General features: G+C 40.8%; 2 protein-coding genes across 7 annotated transcripts in view; both read right to left on the bottom strand.

Moving 5' to 3' along the window:
• The window catches only part of si:cabz01074946.1 (CD48 antigen), a 46,282-nt gene extending 44,584 nt beyond the window's left edge, over positions 1–1,698 (bottom strand). For all 6 annotated transcript variants that reach the window (XM_042512013.1, XM_042512012.1, XM_042512014.1 and 3 more), the window contains exon 1: positions 1,633–1,698. In XM_042512013.1, the coding sequence (XP_042367947.1) occupies positions 1,633–1,669 (37 nt within the window). In that variant the 5' untranslated portion in view covers positions 1,670–1,698. The remainder of the gene's footprint in view (positions 1–1,632) is intronic.
• A 606-nt stretch (positions 1,699–2,304) lies between these two features.
• LOC121962543 (vang-like protein 2) lies at positions 2,305–18,434 on the bottom strand. The gene is made up of 9 exons (XM_042512809.1): positions 18,151–18,434; positions 16,603–16,785; positions 10,727–10,971; positions 9,737–9,860; positions 8,656–9,263; positions 6,790–6,926; positions 5,889–6,024; positions 5,413–5,659; positions 2,305–4,524 (listed from the first exon to the last, which is right to left on the bottom strand). Exons 3-9 carry the CDS (start codon positions 10,795–10,797, stop codon positions 4,267–4,269), a joined length of 1,581 nt encoding a protein of 526 aa, XP_042368743.1. The 5' UTR covers positions 10,798–10,971; positions 16,603–16,785; positions 18,151–18,434; the 3' UTR covers positions 2,305–4,266.
• Positions 18,435–18,629: the final 195 nt, after the last annotated feature.

Here is an 18,629-nt window from a genome sequence, read left to right as displayed (position 1 = left end):
CTACTCTGTCTCTAGAGGACCGACCACTTTCAGTGACCAAAGCACATGTAAAAAAAACTCCTGCTGAGAGAGAATTTAAGAAAAGTCCACAGGCCCAGACAACATTCCTGGACGTGTACTAAAAACCTGTGCTGATCAGCTTGTTAATGTTTTAACTGACACTTTTATCATCTCTCTCACAAGAGCTACTCTACATTATTATACAACACTGGAGTCCCCCAGGGCTGTGTGTTCGGCCCCCTTTTGTTCACACTGTACATCGATGACTGCACTTCCAGACATCAGGAGAACTCTACTGTGAAGTATACGGAAGACACCACCATCATCTGCCGTACTACAAACAATGGTGAAAGTTCATATCGGAAGGAAATCAACAATCTTGCAGAGTGGTGCACAGAAAACAACCTACTGCTCAATGTCATTAAAACAAAGGGGGTTAATTGTTGATTTGAGGAAAAAAGGAGGCAAAGACACACTCCTGTCTACATCAGCGGAGTTGAGGTGGAGCAGGTGAACAGCTAAAGGTTCCTTGGAAATAGTGGGTTCTCACTGAGAACCTATTATGGTTATCACACATCACCACCCAGGTTAAAAAAAAGCACAGAAAAGGTGCTACTTCCTACGAAAACCTCCAGAGCAAAATCCTGTTTAACTTCTAAAGAAAAACAAAGCATACTGACTGGAAACATCACAAACTGGCACGGTTCATGAAAGGCCCAGAACAGGAAGGGTCTACAACAGGTGATTAAAACTGCCCAGAACATCACTGGTTCCCATCTACAGAGCATCAGTGACCTCGGTGAAGTGAGGTGTGTGCACAGAGCCCAAAAAATACTGAAAAACAGCAGCCACCCCAGCCACAGTCTGTTCAACATCTGGAAAAAGATAAAGAAATATCTACTGCAGAACCACCAGACTACGAAGCAGCTTTGAGACTACTCAATTTCTTATTCGACGCCAAAAGATGTAGCAGGATTTATCACCTTAAAAATTTCATTTTTTCATAACTTCATTTAAGAATAAAGACAATAAAGTTACCATGTACCTTGTATACTGTCACATATTCATACTATTTTTGACGGCACACTATACTAGACTTTTTGTGCTTCTTTTAACAACCAAGTATAATAAAACTATTTAATATCTTTTGACGACATCTTAAACTACAAATTTTGAATACATCTTTATGTCATACTATAACATGATGTTTTTATTTTTGATATGCCATACTATATGAGTCCTTCATGACATAGTATCCTTTTTTATTGTTTTTGCATTTGTCGAGTTCAAGTTACGTTATTTACACCACTGAATGTATACACTTCCTGCTTTTGTGCATAATGCACAAAATAACTAACAACATAACAAAACTAATATACTTTCCTTACTTATGATATCCAACATTTAAGTAAACCTAAGAGACATTTTAACTGATGAGTGGTTGAAAATGTGAATTTTATAATATGTGTTAATTTCTTTGCCTTTTTTTTTTTTAACCGTCACAGTCTATCAGTTATTATATTTTTGGACGGTCTGGCAGAAAGCCACTCACGCACTCTTAAAATGTAATTTTAAATATTTCAAGGTTTTTGAGAATTTCTGCTCATTTCAGCAAATGAAAACAGTCCCTACCTTGGAGGATTAGAGTGAGGAGGATTTGAAGTTTCATCGTATCTGAGCTGAAAACACTGAGACGCAGAGAAGGGAGGACTCTTCCTCTTCCTTTTTCATGGTAAAAACACGTGCTTAAAATTTCCAGTGACAACTCATTACCAGTCATGCATTATCCTCCTACAGTAACCAAGTATTTGTCTTTTGTGTATCCTGATAAATTCTACACTAATATTAAATCTAAATATTTTCAAAGTTATTTGTTGATTTGTCTTCACAAAGGACAAAAAAAATCATCACATTTATCATTCTTAAAACAAAATCCCTTTCCCTTTAGATCAGAGTAAATCCCGAAAATGACTAGTTTTTATATTCTGTAATGTCCATATTTTGTTACATTTTATATAAGACTACTTTTCTTTTGTGAATTCCAATAGCTACAGGTATAAGGGGTTCAAAATGACATGTATACGAAGCAATAGAAATTTTTACTAGTCATCTTGGCTTTACAGCCACACTCCCACGCAGTGTTAACTTCCTGAAAAAGAGGCTTGTGAGACACATGTGACTTAACACTTAGATTTAGATTATTTATTTAAGACCTTTCACATCAACTTAGTCCTGAAAAACACAGTGTAACAGTAATAAACTTGATTTTAAAGACAATGTTCTTCAAAGTGTTTGTTGCTTCGACAGAGTACGACAGAAATCCATTGAAAAACAGGAAAAATACAACCTTGGAAAACGGCACCGAAATATACATGTAAACTGCTTTTAGTGGCACAACAATTTTGCTGTAATTTTAAAAAAACATCTCTGACTCACAAAAGACACACACATGTGCACATGTACTGCGTCCACGTTTTGTAAAATTTAATAAAATGAAATAAACCAAACCTAGAAGTGCGATGAGTGATTAAGTGATGTCACCAGGGTGTGTGGATTTAGAAAGAAGCGAGCTTACCAGACGTCTGAAACCTGCTCCTCCTCTCTGCTCGAAGCTAGCCGCTCGGGGCATTAGGCTTGCAGACCTGTGCAAATACAATCACCGTCTTGCAGAGAGATTGGCATGATTGTTACAAATAAGACATGGAAGTTCAAAGGGACAAAGATGCTTACAGTTTTGAGAGTGAGGCACCGCAGCTTCTCTACACCAGCTCCAAAAACAGATGCGAGAGAATTTGGTCGAATCACAACGTTTGTTTACTATAACTTCTGTGTGGTTGGTTAGTTTCTAGCCACCTAGAAAAAGGCTGTTTAGTCCGTTTAAATGTACTTAAATTTTAGTAAAGTTTTAACCACTTTAACTTGCCTTCAGACAGCTGGTTTCAAAGGAGCTGAACCTGGACCTGAAGCAGTTACCTCAAGGCCACCAGACGCGTTGATCATTTTTTCAGGTGGCTAAAATACGTACATTGCTTGGCTTCTGTGCTGGTAGATTCGGTCTATCAAAATCACTAGCAAAGCAACAGTAAACCTAATAAGCATGAGAAATTTGGGATTGGCTGAATTTGCTGAATTTGCATTAATTGCTGTGATTGAAACATCGCTTTCAGCTGCTAAAACAGCCAAAATCTCTGACCGAAGATCATGTCGATGCCAATTTTTGTTTGAAGAAAAATACAAAAGGATTATCTCCTGTTCTGTCGAATTGAGTTTGGTGGATTTTTTTCGGCAAAGCTAAATCGGTAGTATTTTTTAAGGTCTACTCTCTTTTCTACTTGGTTTAACCACAAATTCACACACTCGCTTTACAAAACATTAAAAAAAACATCAAGCTGCCAAGAAGAAGCACATTGGTGTTGCGTGGTTATATTGTGCTGGAGCTCAACAAATCCAACTCAAACCCCAAATGTAGTGGTTAATACATCCACGACCAGTGTTACTGGACATATACTAGCATCTACATTGTGCTAAAAAAAGTTAAAGTTCTTCTCAGTGTATTTAAAGTCTGTCCAGTGTTTCTCACTTCATACTTTCTGATTAAAGTATGCATGTCCACTTCTCAGTAAACTATTCTGTGGAAGTGAAAAAAGGGGAAACAGTTCATGAGCAGTTTCACCTCCCTTTGATTCAGTCTGTGTCAATGTCCAAAAGTTGACAAAAGTCCAGGGGACATTTAAGTCAGACTACGCCTGATTCTCCAAACCGTAGCCTGTAAATTCCCAACAAGAAGTTCAAGTAAAAAGTGAAACAAGTTTTGAGATTGGCTCTGAAAAAGGACGAGCTAAAGCGAAGCCTCTCAAGTTTGACTGCATATAAAAGGTCAGCGCGCACTCAGAAAGTCTTGTACAATTACTACAGTCAACATACTACACCGGGGTATTATCTTCAATAAATGGGGCTTATATCACAAATGTGGCTAAAACTGAAGTGGTCATTTTTACCAAAATAATGTCTTTCATCAAATGTGCGGGGGAAATACCAGAAAAAGGAGTAATACTTCAGTATCATTTATACTGAAAACACAGTGTATTGCAATATCAGAAGTTAACAGTCAGCACTTCAGGCAAATGTCTATTTTTAGATTTTTTTGAGGGAACAAAGTCTGTAATAGCGTCTTTCTGTTGCTTTGACTTTTCTGTGACTCCATGATGTTTTAAGCCACGTCATTTGGTTGTCACCACTTTTAAAAAAAGAATCACCCTCCCCCTCCTACACGGATGTCTCTGACTGGAGCTTCATGACAAACTTGTGCCTTTTAGGGTCGATAAACTCCTCGCCCAGGCGTAGGAAGGGGAGGGGTGTCACTGTGACGACCAGGGAGAAGTCAAGACGTCTGAGGGAGAAGACCTGGCCTTGACGCAGGGCAGCAGTCACCGCCTCCTCACTCACCAGTGTCCACTGGCGCCCCCTGCTGGTCTCCAGGTACTGGAGGGTGGGACCAGGACTGAGGTAACGCTCAAGGAAAGCCTGAGACACACACACACGAAGAATATGTGCAAATTAGTTTGTGAGTAGTTATACTAATACGCTGTCAGTAAAGGTTAAATATCAAGTTAGAAACATGACATAACTTTAGAGCTGCATACCAAATATATTTAACCAAATTTACAATTTCAGTTTCAAAATGCATGCTAAGTGCTCTTATTCTGGTTTCGCACTGGAGAGGGAAGTGAACTGAGGTTAATGATTACACAACCACCCATCAGCTGCCACTCAGCTGTCTACACCACAAGCACATTTGTCTGCAATGACTCAGCTGCTCCGCCCTCTTCTAATCAGAGAGAGAGCTCTGTCTCTGTTTGCTTGTGTGTCTGTGTGTTTGTGTGTGCTTTTCAGAGTGTCTGCTCGTCTCTCTTGCTCTCTGTTTAGAAACAACTGAAAAATATATGGATGCATATTTTATCATTATAATTAGATCACACACACACACACACACACACACACACACACACACACACACACATAAATAGAAGTCGTCTGAAGATCTTAAGCCTAACACAGTAATTAATGTCGACTCAGATGAGAAGAAAGCTGAAAATATTTTGGGTAATGGAAAGTGAAGGACAAAAACTAATAACTATTTGTAAAGCAGTTTTCAAAACACTATTACAAAGAGCTTTACAGAGCAAAAAAAACAAACAAAAAAACCCCATAAACTTTTAAAAGCTTAAACAAAATGTTAAAATACATATCTGAAAGCATAAAGCAATAGATGAAATAACACTAGATTAATTCATTTTAATTTGAAATGAAAAAAAGACAAACGAAACACAAAAATTCTATAAAATCCTTACGGTAATTTTAAAAAATATATATACAAGTAATAGTACCTTGAAGTACCATGAAACTAGTTACCTTGGGGGTCATGTTGTGCGTGATGCAGAACTGCAGGTGGTTGATGATGCTCTCCATGCTGTGGTAGGCGTGCTGCCTGGTGGCGCGGAGGTATTTCTGCATGGCCCTCGCCATTGGGGCAAAGATGGCCTGGGCCGCCTCCCGCGGGTCCATTACCTCCCGCGGGTGTTTGGGGGAGGACGCAGTCACGTCCTCGTCCTGGTGACGCTTGATGTGGGTGAAGGCTTCTTCTACTGCCACCACCAGTCTGGCAGGAGAATCGGCCGTGTGCGTGAGACTCTAACTTAAATCTAAAGCTGCTCTAATCGACATTTTTATATTCACACTGAGTCAAACGTTTTAACTCTTTAGTACTTGGGTGTCGTTTGATTGGTCTACCCTTTACCCGATCAATTACGCTCCATCACAGCTTCCAAATTCAGTCTGTATGTGCTTCATATGGATGTGTTATACCTGGTTTTGGGGTTTGTCCTCACCTGGCTTTGCGTTTGCGGACCCTTCGCTCCACCTCTGCCTCCTCATAGTAGTACTCGTTGTGGGAGTTGTCTCTTTTACGAGCAGCGGATGCGATCATGGTTCTGGGCTGACCTGTGGAGTTATTGGTGCCATTTTCTGTGGACAGAAACGCTGATTTTAAATCAAGTCAAAATTTATTGTAGAACACATTTAAAACAACCACTGCTGGCCGAATCTCTTTAAAGACATAAAATGCAAACGGATCAATACAGAAGCAAACAACAATAGAAACACAGGAGCGGTTTTTAGAGTTTAGGGGCAGCCACCACAAAGGCTGAGTCACTGATAGTTTTTTTCTTACTTCTGGAAACATAAAAGCACCTGATCAGTCGCCCTCAGAGCTCTAACTCGAGTATGAAGATAGAGTGATTCTTCTAAATAAGGCAGACCATTAAAACCTTAAAAAACACTAATTAAGTTATGTGGTCCGGTTTTCTTTTTCCAGTTAGAAGATGAGGAGCAGCATTTTGTACAAACTACAGGCGTTGCAGTGCCAACGGATCTACCCCCGCATACAAAAGATGCAGGCCAGGCGTAATAAAAACACGAATAACTTCCTCAATATCTTTGGTGGTCTAAGAGTTTGAAGGTTAACTTAACTAATAGGCAAACAGAGCAATCCAGAAAGTCTTGGGTATGTCTGCCAGGTATAGCAATTTTTAGTCAGTGGATAATTTGGGGAATTTGCAAAATAATTTGCCCAAATTCAGAGGGAAGACTCTCTTATATAATCCTATAACTGCAGGCGATGTAGTACGACTGTGACGTTGTTCAGTGTTTTGTAAATGCACGGTAGGAACTGTTCTAATGCAGAACGGGCTGATCAGAAAGGACTAAATACTGGTCACAGGACAGTTTTACCTTCCCCCAGGTTGTAGACCTTAAAAGCAGACACCTTCTTGGAGAGGATGGACTTGGGTAGGTTGAGCAGGGCGGGATTATAAACCGGGAAGTCACTGTAGTACTGATCCAGAACCCACACTGCGGCCCGCTGAATGCTGTGTTGCACCAGACAGAGGAAGAAAAAGAAAGTGGTTCCCTTAAACTGGCGGGTGTTAACACAAAGAGTCGATATAAGCTGTAAATCACCTTTGATGACTTGATAGCTTCATGGCGTTAACATGAGCATGAAGGAAGTGGTGAACCACTCGAGGCAGAAACAGCCTCTAACTCTGGGCTGCATGCATACGAAAAATGAGTCTGCTGTACTGCAGGAATACGAAGCCCCACGACAGACAGAGCAAATCCCTCAGAATTATCAGTATATGATATTTCAATATCAAAAATGTTGTCCTGCTTGGGTATATTGTCACTGTGTACGAGGACAAATTGTGCATAATTTCAAGTGGCACATGAATACTGAATTATGTCCACTAACCTGCCTGTAGATATAAAAAGCATATCATTTTGCAGGATCCCTTTGAGAATTATGTGTTATTCTGCGCAGTCAAGAGTTGCAGCTGATATGTGAACATTTGGTCGACAATACGGTGACATATTGCGCCCGCACAGGAGGCAGCATGGGGCGCGTGCAAACGGAGCAGCGGCAGCTTCAGTCCTCCATCTGTGTTTACTCAGGATTCGCTCAGGCATGGTATCGAGGTTAGGTCACCCGTGTTTATGGCAGTGCTCAAAAAGTTTGGACAGCGGGGTTGATTGCAGGGTGTCAGACACTTTAATTTGATGCTTTTTCAGAGCTTCTTTATACCGTTTTCAACCAAATTTGAGAGAGAATTCTGGAAAAATAATAATTGTTTTTATTATGCCTCAGCGCTGGTGACAGCCATGGCCGGAGGGATTATGTTTTTGGGTTGTCCGTTTGTCCGTCCCATTGTTTTGAAAGCATTATCTGCTTTGAGAGAATTTCTTTAAATATAGCACAAACGTCCACTTGGCCTCAAATTTGATATTTCATGAAGGCATTCTTAAGATGTCACATTCCTGCGAGTGAGACGGACACGCTGTCACAGTCACTTCGACTTTTTACGCATGAAAACCAAAATCTAATCAGAGTATTTTTGACTAAAAGTGGAAGTTTGTGCCAATTTTGAAGAAAATTTCCTATAGGTGTTCTTGAGTACTTTGTCACGGTAGGTAAGTATTTTTTGGGAGTATCTGTACTTTACTTGAGTTTTGTCAATTTTGTTGCTTTGAGCTTCGATTGAGGAAAAAATACATTTGCTACTGTTGTAAATCAGCAAAGGTTATATGCTTTTTATAAATAAAAATGAATCGATTGGTAATTTTTTTTTCAATAATCGATAAAGGAAAGTGCTTACAATTCGCAACCCTAAACGGGAGGTCAAGAAAAACTGGATTTTGTTCTTTAAATGCTCTAAGTTTTTCTTCAAGTGTAATGTATGTTTCATTTTTACGGTGGTGTATGTTACAAAGAAATAAACTCAATCAAATCTGTCCCCTTTACTAGTAGCCTAGTACTTTCAGTTTTACTTTCAGTGGTTTAGTATATTTAATATAATACAATTACTTTTGACACTTAAGTACCCCAAATAGATACTTTAAGACTTTAACTCAAGTAATATTTTAACACGTCTTTAATATCTACCACAGTCATTTTCTGCTTAGATTACTCGCTGGTGCTCAAGTGTCTTTCAGGTAATTTGTCCTCTACTGCATGTGGACAACCCAAAAACATAATGCCTCCGGACGTTTCTGGAGAGGAGGCATAAAAACGACAAATAAACTTTAGATTCCACACAAGCTGACCTGAGATGTCCCACGTTGTAGAAGCGACTGGCTCCGTCTGTTGTCCTCACCACCTTGAGACAGAAAGCAGGCTGCAGATGTCTGACCTCCAGCAGCACCAGAGCCAGGTACTGAATGAACAGCAGCGCGTCCACCAGAGAGGCTGCATATCCCACAATCCCCCTGTAGTCCGTCTCTCTGGGCTCCAGCACCCGCACCCCGTAGAAAAGCCAATAGGACGCCACGAACAGGAAGACCAGCGCCAACAGCAGACAGCGGAAGATGAAGAAGCGCGGCAGAGTGGCTCTGAGCGGGCGGAGAAACAGCGCCCAGGTGGAGATGAGGAGGATCAGGAGCTTGAAGGCCAGAGAAATGTAAAGGCCCTCGCATGGTGTGCCGCAGGGCTCCAGTGTGTCCCGCCAAAGCAGCTGTGGGAGCGCCAGGAAGGCCAGAGGAGTGACCAGAGCGAAGAGCCCCAGGACGGCGCCCAACGCCGGGCCGAGATAACGGCGACACTCCAGTGGCGAAGCATCCTCAAGGTCCTTAGAGAGCCGTGTGAGATCCTCGTTAGAGATGCTGTCCACGGAGGTACCAGTGACCACCGTCGTCGTCTCGCCCCAGTTGTCATCCTGAAGAGACAGTAGAAAGAAGATTTTTTTCGGATGAGTGAAAAGGTGTTTCGCTCATCTCCCAAACAACTGAAGAAAAGGGTGACCAGGATTCAATTGTTTAAAAACATTTCAGAATAAAACCATAAAATGGCTCCATGCTGCTAGTCAGAGGAAGTCCAAGTATCCTGAAGCCCCCACGTGCCAAGTTGTTTTGGAAAATGTCATTTTGTTTTTTGGCCTTTTTGTAACCTTTAGCTCCAAGTGTGGGAGCTGCGTTTATTATGTTTTTTTTCCCGTTTGAATCCTGGTCAACATTTGCCTCAACATTTTGGGAGATGAACACCTTTTTTTTCTGTGAATCTTCAGCAGTGTTTTGTGGACTTTAAAACATCACCTGACTTTGCATCAGCATGAGGGGGGGTAGATAATGACAGAATTTTCATTTTTGGGTGAAATATTGCTTTAAGAGGAATGCCTGAAATCAAACCGACCCTGTCGTCGCCTCTGGTGGACTCTACATCGAGCAGCGACTCTACAGGAGCCTGGATGGTCACCGATTTGTCTCCACGGATGCTGCTGTCACGACTCTTCGATCGATGCCGGTCCCTCCTCTCCCTGGAGAAACAGAAAGTGTACAAGTCAGGGATGGTTTATTATTTATAGACAATGTCTTGGTTGGTTATATACAGTATAATCCTCTTGTCACTGAAGTGTTTATTTGAGGGGTTTTGTGGTAAAACTCTAATCTGCCGAGCTAAAACAAATCATGAAAGACTCTGGTTAAAATGTATAAACAAAACTAAATACAGCAAAGTAACGAAAATCTCTATCCCTTTTTACTGTTTTTCATTGTGTACATTTTTATGTACTTTTATGCACATTTTATATCCTCTGTGTTCTTTAAAACTACCACTGGAGGGCACCAACGTTTGAAATTTTCTACCTCTACGTCTTAAAGCATAATGTTGTACCTTTTATTGATGACCTTTTGTTTGTATGTGTTTATTCTATGTTAACAACTAACAATTAAGGACTGAAAAAACAAATCAGTCCATCGCTGCGTCAAGGTGGATGTTTGGGCCAAATTTAATGACATTTTCTAATGGCGTTATTGCGATATCACATTCATGAAAATGAGACGGAGATGTATGGATGGACTACCAGAATTATTATTACTATTTTGCTGTCGCTGGTGCTGAAGCGTAACAGAACTACATGCAAAAAGAAAGCAAAAACTGATTTCGGCAGGTCGAGTTCTGACCACCTGACCGCCCAACCGAGCAAGTGAAAAAAAACAACCACAATAAAGCCTTGATTATTTTTTGGTTCTACAATACAGACTATGTGAGAGCGTCAACTTGAACTCTGGGAATCTATAAAAAGTAAATTCTCACTTTGACATTTTAAAAACTAAACAGTTTATTGACAAATTAATGTCATAAATCAATGAAAGCAGCACAGTCAAATCTGTGGTCGGCTACCTGTGTTTGCGGGAGCTTCGTGACTGGGACGACTTGTAGGAGTAGCCCGAGTACGTCGACTCGTTGTCCATGTCGCAGGCTGGCGGTGGGCGGGGTTTCCGGGCCCCTCCTGCCCCCAAGCCGCCGCCGCCTTTCTCCCAGATCACGCCCAGCTGGCTCTTCCGATTGCTGATGGACTTGGTGGAGAGGGCCAGAGGGAGGCGCAGCAAGTCCACTTTACTCCTGAGGGAATCTATCTTGGAGGTCTGGGAAACAGAGGAAGACGGGGTGAGAGAAGATAAATGATCGAAATGTTGATTTTGGAAAAGACAGTGTGAGAGAAAGTGGAGAGCAGACAGAAGGGAGGCAGAGAAAGAAATGAGGAGAGGGAGGATAATTTGTCATATCAGACTGGAAAAAAAGCATCTCAGAGGGAAACATACCGAGCAACAGCGACATGAAGAGAGACATTGTTCAAACGTTGGCACTCTGGGGTGTGTGAAAGTGTCACACAGGACATAGCCGGGCTCATTCTTCCCACTTTTATGAGCAAACTCAAGTAATTTGGCCCTGAGTGTGTGCTCAGCCAATAAAGGGCAATTACGCCACATACTATTCTCGGATACAAGTCTCTAGTGTGCACGACATGCAGAGGCAGAACATCAGCGCGGCTCTAAAATGTTCCAGTTTCATACGTTAATGATTCAAAACTGAAATCTGGATGACTTGGAGAGCATGCCACGTGTTTATACAAATAAAGAAAATATATTTTGCTCTGTTTATGCTGCTTTATCTCCACTTTGGGTCCATGCGTGATCCATACTCGCCACATTCCCCAACTGTCCCCTGTGGTCTCCAAGGGCAACAGAGCTTAACTACTACAATGGGGATGAATGGGAGGCTGGGGGTGAGAAAAGACAGGAGGGGGGTGGTTGCCACGGCAACCAGAACATCAACCCTGCACCCCCTCCTCTAATTCGCCTTCAAATACAAACCTCCGAAGACAGAAACGGACACTAATCATCTACCAGATTCTGAGTCTGTCACCGTCCTCCATTTTAAAGGAAACCTCATCCCCAAAATGACCATTTTTATATCAATAACTCACTCTGTGTAATGTTGAGTTTGTGAAGAAAAATTTGCCTCCATGATGTACGATAAATCCAAAAACTGAGAAAAATCTTGATAAATTGAAGCGAATTGGGTCCACGTTAAACAGCAAAACAGTATCAAAACATCTGTTTAAAAACTCTCACACAACTCATGCAGGTTAATCCAAGTCCCATTAACCCAACAATGTGCTTGAAATTTTCCGACAGGCAACTGAACAAAAATGTAAATCTACACTCGCCTCGAAGCCAAACTCCATCACAAAAACAGTAATTTTACTTGCTGAACATGGGAGTTGCTGATCTACAGCTGCCTCAGTCAGTCACTTTTATTGTATGACTTTAAACAGATGTTTCGATATAATTTTACTGCTGTTAAACCAGGCCCCTAAGATTTCAATTTATCAAGGATTGTCTCCAGTTTTACATTCGTCACACACTATGGAGGCAAGAAAAACAAAGTTTTCTTCACTATCTCAATACAGCATGGAAGGAGTAACTGATTTACAAATGCTACAAAGGAATACTTCATCCATGAAATGACCGTTTGTACATTAATTAGTCCCCTCCAACTGTATCAGCACATCCATTTACAAACTCTCACTCAACTCATGCAGTATTAGGGCTGGGTATTGTCAAGAAGCTCACAATTTAATTCAGTTTCTATTCTTTGGTTCACGGTTCGATATTGATCCAGTTGCTTCGATGTACAAAGATAATTCATTAGAATACCTTCTGATACGTGTTCAGTAAAGTGTGCATGATCTGTAATGATTCAGAACAAACTGACACCAAATGTATTTTACCATTTACATTATTCTTTAATAAAAGAATGAAACAGTTTACGTACAGAAAAGTGCACATTTTTGCCTGATCAGCAGTCACGAACAGCACAAAGTAAACATAACTATTGTTATTTATTTTTTTAAAGTGCAATTATAATGAGGCTTAAAGTGCCTTTGTTTTGGACAACACAATAACTCATACTAAATGCTTGACATAATTAAAGCCCAGTGAGTAACTTATTATCGTGAACATGAATACAGACCGTGTCTTGGTGTCACTCAAAGGGCATTTGAACATTAATAAAACATTATCCTCTTGTTCTTCCTGCTGCTTCATTCTGCTGAAAAAAAGGAAATGCATCATATTAGTAAAGCAAAAGTTTGTAATATAAAGTTATAATCACTAAGACAACACAACCAAAATATACTATGTGTGTGCACACACTCATTATTTTCATTCTTTGTGTGTTTAAACTTACATAGTTTTATCAACCGAGGATGCCTCAGTGACTTGACGAGTAAAGGTCTTCCTACTGTCCTCTTACAGTTGTACCTGCTACATGGGGTTTGTCCTTCAGGTCCACATTTCTAAAAATGAATTTATTTACATTAAAATAACAAATCATTTTTTCCCAAATCATGAAATTCATAGGCAAAACTACATACATGTGTACAATTATTCTACTGCACACAGCAGACTTAGTATACAGTAAATAAATAAATTAAATTAAATAAAACAAGTCTTGCACAATGCTATTATGATGCAGAACAATAGGTGTACATACCTGAGTGGAGATGATCGCGCGCAGCGTGCACCCCCTGCAGGAGTCCTGTTCACTGTCGTCTGCAGACAACAGGTCGGTTCACCTGCGTTTGTTTGTGATCCTCAGCTTTAGCGTTTGCAACAGGTCGCAAAACATCTGCGTGTTGTCGGCTAAAACGGTTACGTAGGTTCGTCGTATTGTTGCAGTATTTTAACACCGACTCACGAGGCTCACACGCGACTAATAGTCAACAATAGACGTTGTTTGGGGGTCAAGAGGGGCCTCTGAACCACGTCAATCACACTCACACTGTCCCCTACTGGAGCGGGGCGTAATTGCAACGGAAATGATTGATTTACGGATGTTATGGATCGATATTGAATTGGGAAAAATAGATATCGCAATACATTGAAGAATCGATTTTTTTTAACCCAGCCCTATGCAGTAAAATACAAGTTTCATTCATCCAGTCATATGTTCAGTTCTTCTCAAACGAATGCATTTTTTTTCTAAAAGCTTACAATTTCAAACTAAAATAAAAGTCTAACTTATCCAAGTTCTCTTCAAAGCCAGACTACAATACTAATGGGGTTTGTTTTAGCGAAAATGCATGTTTTTGGGAAGCTCTTAGCATACCACTGGATAAATGAGACTTGGATTATACTGCATAGGGTTGGGTGAAAAAAAAAATCGATTCATCAATGCATTGCGATATCTATTTTTCCCAATTCAGTATTGATTCATAAAATCCTTAAATCAATAATTTCCGTTGTAATTACGCCCTGCTCCAGTAGGAAACATGATATTTGATATAAGTCTCGGTTGGTTGGTCCCCAATTAATCAATAAATCAATATGTTATTTTCTTTTAACTAATACAACTTCTTTTTTAAAATGTGTTTTATTCATTTTATGCGCTTTTACTGTTAAGATTTTGTTGTTCAATACTTACTTTATATTTATATGTCTTGTATTTGTTTTCCACTTGCAACTTATTTCCAGAGTAATGGTTTCCATGTGCTGTATACTGAACATCAATAGGTTTTAAATTTTATGAATAAAACAAAAATCATTATATGAAAATGGTCATTTTGTGGGTGAATTATTCCTTTAAATTTGAGTTTTCAACTACACAGTAAACCGTTTTTTCCCTCCGAAAAGGTACTTTCCAAATTGGATGTAGAACAAGCAGACATTTAATGAAATAACAAAGCTCGCGCTCTCAATTTGTGCCATGACCTCCTGTGTCCATCTTCCGCATCAAACACTACTTTTTTTTTTCCAGTAATGGCTTTCATGTGATACACACACACACACACACACACTCTCAACTGGGACATTTTGGAAGCAGAAACAAAAATTGCCTGGTTGCTTCATCGGCTGCAGCTTTATGGAAAAATGACAAAGAGAAAAGCATTCACAACAGCTACAGTTTTCAACGGAGCATTTGGAAGTCCTTTGAGTCATGAAACCAAAACTGAGCTTTTTGGCCATCAGACTAAACAAACCCTGCATCCCAGCACCATGCAGCGGGAGCGGGAGCGCCTCTCTGCTGCAGGCCCTGGAAGGCTTCTGAAGGCAGAAGATAAATTATTGCAGCTAAGTTAAATGTGCTAAAATCTTGCACAAAAAAACTGATGCATCCAGCAAGAAACCCGCCACCTGGGAGACAGTTTGTTTTTCAGCAAGAAAATGAGCTCAAGCATGAAGACAAACCCTCCCAGGAAAGGCTTCACAACAATGTTCTGTTCCCGGAGTGACCGAAGAGACAATAAAACATTAAAAACACCTTTTTTATAGACGCTGTACAGGGGAAAACATCTCTCGCTACATTTTAAAAAACGGAGACCATACTGGGCCACTGTCACATCATCACATCAGACAGAGCTCTGCGCTGGCTCTCCGATTAAAAATGGAAATGACCTGAGCGCGTACGTTCTCTAGAGGCATGAAAAATTAAGTCTTTCAGTAGCAGGACCGGACAGTCGGATATTTATCTGTCAAAGCTCGAGCCAGACACAACGGACCATGGGTGGACGTGAGACAACGGTCCCCTTTCGCACTGACCACCACCCGTCTTCTATAGGAGCAAGACACACCAACTTTGTGTATGGTTCGTCTCTTTTTGTCTCGTCTTTCTTTGGTCGTTACACACCCTCTTCTGTGTTTTCACTTCTTTTTGTAGTCATTTTGTGTCTCTTTGCATTAATTTTATGTCTCTTGGTTTTCATTTTGTGTCTCTTTGTTTTCATTTTGTGTCTCTTGGTTGGCATTCTGCATATCTTCATAGTCATTTTGTGTCTACAGTTTTTTGCATTTCTGTGGTTATTTTGCATCTCTTTGTAGTCCTTTTGCATCTTTTTGTAGTCCTTTTGTGTCTCTGTAGTTCTTTTGTGTCTCCATTGTTTTTTCATCTCTCTGTAGTCATTTTGTGTCTCAATGTTTTTTTGCATCTCTTTGTAGTCATTTTGTGTCTCTGTATTTGTTTATTTGCATCTCTGTGGTCATTTTGCGTCTCTTTGTAGTCCTTTTGTGTCTCCATTGTTTTTTTTGCATCTGTTTGCAGTCATTTTGCATCTCTCTATGGTCATTTTATGTCTCTGTATTTGTTTTTTGGCATCTCTGTGGTCCTTTTATGTCTCCTTGTCGTTTTTTTGCATCTCTCTGTGGTCATTTTTCATCTCTTGGTAGTAATTTTGAATGTCTGTGTAGTAATTTTCAATCTATTTATGGTCATTTTGTGTCTCTTCCTACTCAGTAAGTGATAATTGAAGTGACATTTTTTAGGTGGTGGCCGGTGGGTCCGTTGTACCGTTTCCTGTCATTTTCCCAACACATCCACACGCACAACACAAGAAGTTCTCACAGGTTCAAATCTACATCATTTCAGCCACAAACAAAACCAGCTCCGTCTCTCCCACCCGGTCTGAGACAGTCAATCCCATCGACCTCGCTGACAAGCCACTCACACTGTGATCAATCCACCGCTGATTGATTTACCCAGGATTCCCTGTTCAGCATCATCTGTGATGTGAGGGGCTCCACGTGCAGTGTGGGAACAGCTGGGCCACGAAAACTGTCACCACACTGCGAAAATTATAACCCATGTACAAATAATTACGCTGTGTGAGAATCTCTACTGATGCTGTGACATAATAAGCTTCAGTTGCATGTAAACAAAGGAAAAAACTCTTATTGTCACATTTCAGCTGAGCACAAGTGTGAAATGTTTCTCTTTACCTTTCTGTTCTGGGTGAAGCATCTTGCTCAAATGCCTGCAGCCTCAGGTCGGTACTTCGGGTAACCAGCCCGCCTGTGTGGCTCCTGGGGGCCTCCAGGCTTTAGGGTGGCAGTGTGCCAGCAAGGCGTGGCTGTTGCCTCAACACAAGCTCCTTCAAGCAACCCAAACCCAGGCTCCGAGGCCTTCACATCACAAACACACACAAAAACACTCAGCATGAATGAAAGCGCGTGATAACCAGCGAGCAAACTGTTGAAAGCAGCAGAGGCGCAAGTGGAAACACAAAGAGTGAGACAAAGCAGAACACACCCAGCATGAAGTGATGTGCAACAGACTAGTGACCAGACAGCAAAGTCCCCTCACATGCGCGTGAGCACAGACCTACCAGACGTGGAGCGCGCAGCGCATTTGGCACACAGTGCGTAAAAGTGCAGAATGGTTAAAGTGCGTGGATAATAACAATGAGCAAAGACTTGGCAAGTGGGCCCCAAGTCAAAGTGAGCAGCTTCACGACGCTGAAGTTAGTTTCACATTCACCAGTTAAGGGTATACTTAAGGGAAATCTAATCTATAAATTCTTCAGGAGTCCTACTGTGATGAAAGCACATTTTAAGCCTTGCTACTGTTTGAAATCCACTGTCACATTTTTTAAACCTTTATTCTATTTGTAAAAATACCACAAAAAGGGGCTTTACTGCATTTATCACATGTAGACCACACTGAACCAGATCAAAAACCACCGGGCTATATTTAGATGTATTAAATCTGGATATCCAAGAGAGGTTAAATATTATTTAATACAGTTTGTTCCAAATTGTGAAACCTTTGTTTTGTATTTGTGAAAATAAAACAAATGAGATTTAACTTCTCTGTGACAATTAAGTGCAGAATTGACCAGTTTAAGTATAGTGGTTTTCAAGAGGGATGTCATCGAAGGTGGTTTACATGGTTAAATGCAGTAAAATGTCCTTTTTTTTTGCATTTTCTCAAACATAATTAAGGTTTCACAAGCCTGAAACTGTATTCTAAATAACAATTAGCCTCTCTGGGTGAATGTAATCCAGATTTGACAAGTCTAGATAAAGTAAATTTCGGCCTGGACCTGGTCCATTGAGGTCTACATGTGAGAATGGAGTAAAATCCCTCATTTTTTTTGTATTTTCATGGATAAAATCAAGGTTTCTCAAATGTTCAAATGGGTTTAAGACAGCATTGAGGCTTTTCCTTAAAAGCCAAAAGCGCTTTCACCGCACGAGATACAAAAGCAGAGGACCTGTTGTTAAGTGATGTAAATTATTATTACCGCTGAATCTGAAGCTAACTTCAGCGTCGTGAAGCGTGCACAATGTTAGTGAATTTCAGCTTCACTGATCGATGGTGTTATCTGCCAGCTCATCAGCCCTGACAGAAAAGCGAGCGTGCACAAATACAGAAATACTATCCATTTCTGAAAACAACGCAGCAAATGTTAATTCTGTAGTTTTAGCATTAAAGCCAGCAGTTGTTATCACATAAAAACACTTAAAATGCATGCAGGAGGGTCTTACCTTTCTGTACAAAAGGAAAAAGCTGCAACCTGCAGCACAAAGAGCCGAGCAGCAGAAAGTGCCCCCAAATTTCACTTTCTCCCGACGCTCAAGTGTCCGAAGTTTGCACGCGCGTATATCACCGGAGAGCAGCTCGGTTCCGTTTTTGGGAGCGCAGCTTTTGTTTTGTCGGCTGTAAAATCGCGTCTCGAGTCGAAGCGGCGAAAATGCACAAAAGGCGGCGAGGAGCAGCTCATCATCCCGGAGGAGCCCGGCTGAGATCAGCAGCCCCGCGCGGACGGACATTCAGCAGCACACCGGCGAGCTATAGTGCACGCACAGCTTCCGGAGGGAGATTTTCAAAATAAAACCGACGTTTGAGTGGCAGGCCCTTATCATACCAAGAAAATTGGCTATTTGTCAAGGAATTAGAAAACAGTAACACAAAAACATGAAAAATAAGCACACACACACACACACACACACACAAAAGAAAACTG

Source organism: Plectropomus leopardus, chromosome 23 (assembly GCF_008729295.1).
Source record: "Plectropomus leopardus isolate mb chromosome 23, YSFRI_Pleo_2.0, whole genome shotgun sequence".
NCBI classification, from domain to species: domain Eukaryota; kingdom Metazoa; phylum Chordata; class Actinopteri; order Perciformes; family Serranidae; genus Plectropomus; species Plectropomus leopardus.
This window is presented reverse-complemented; position numbering and strand designations above follow the sequence as displayed.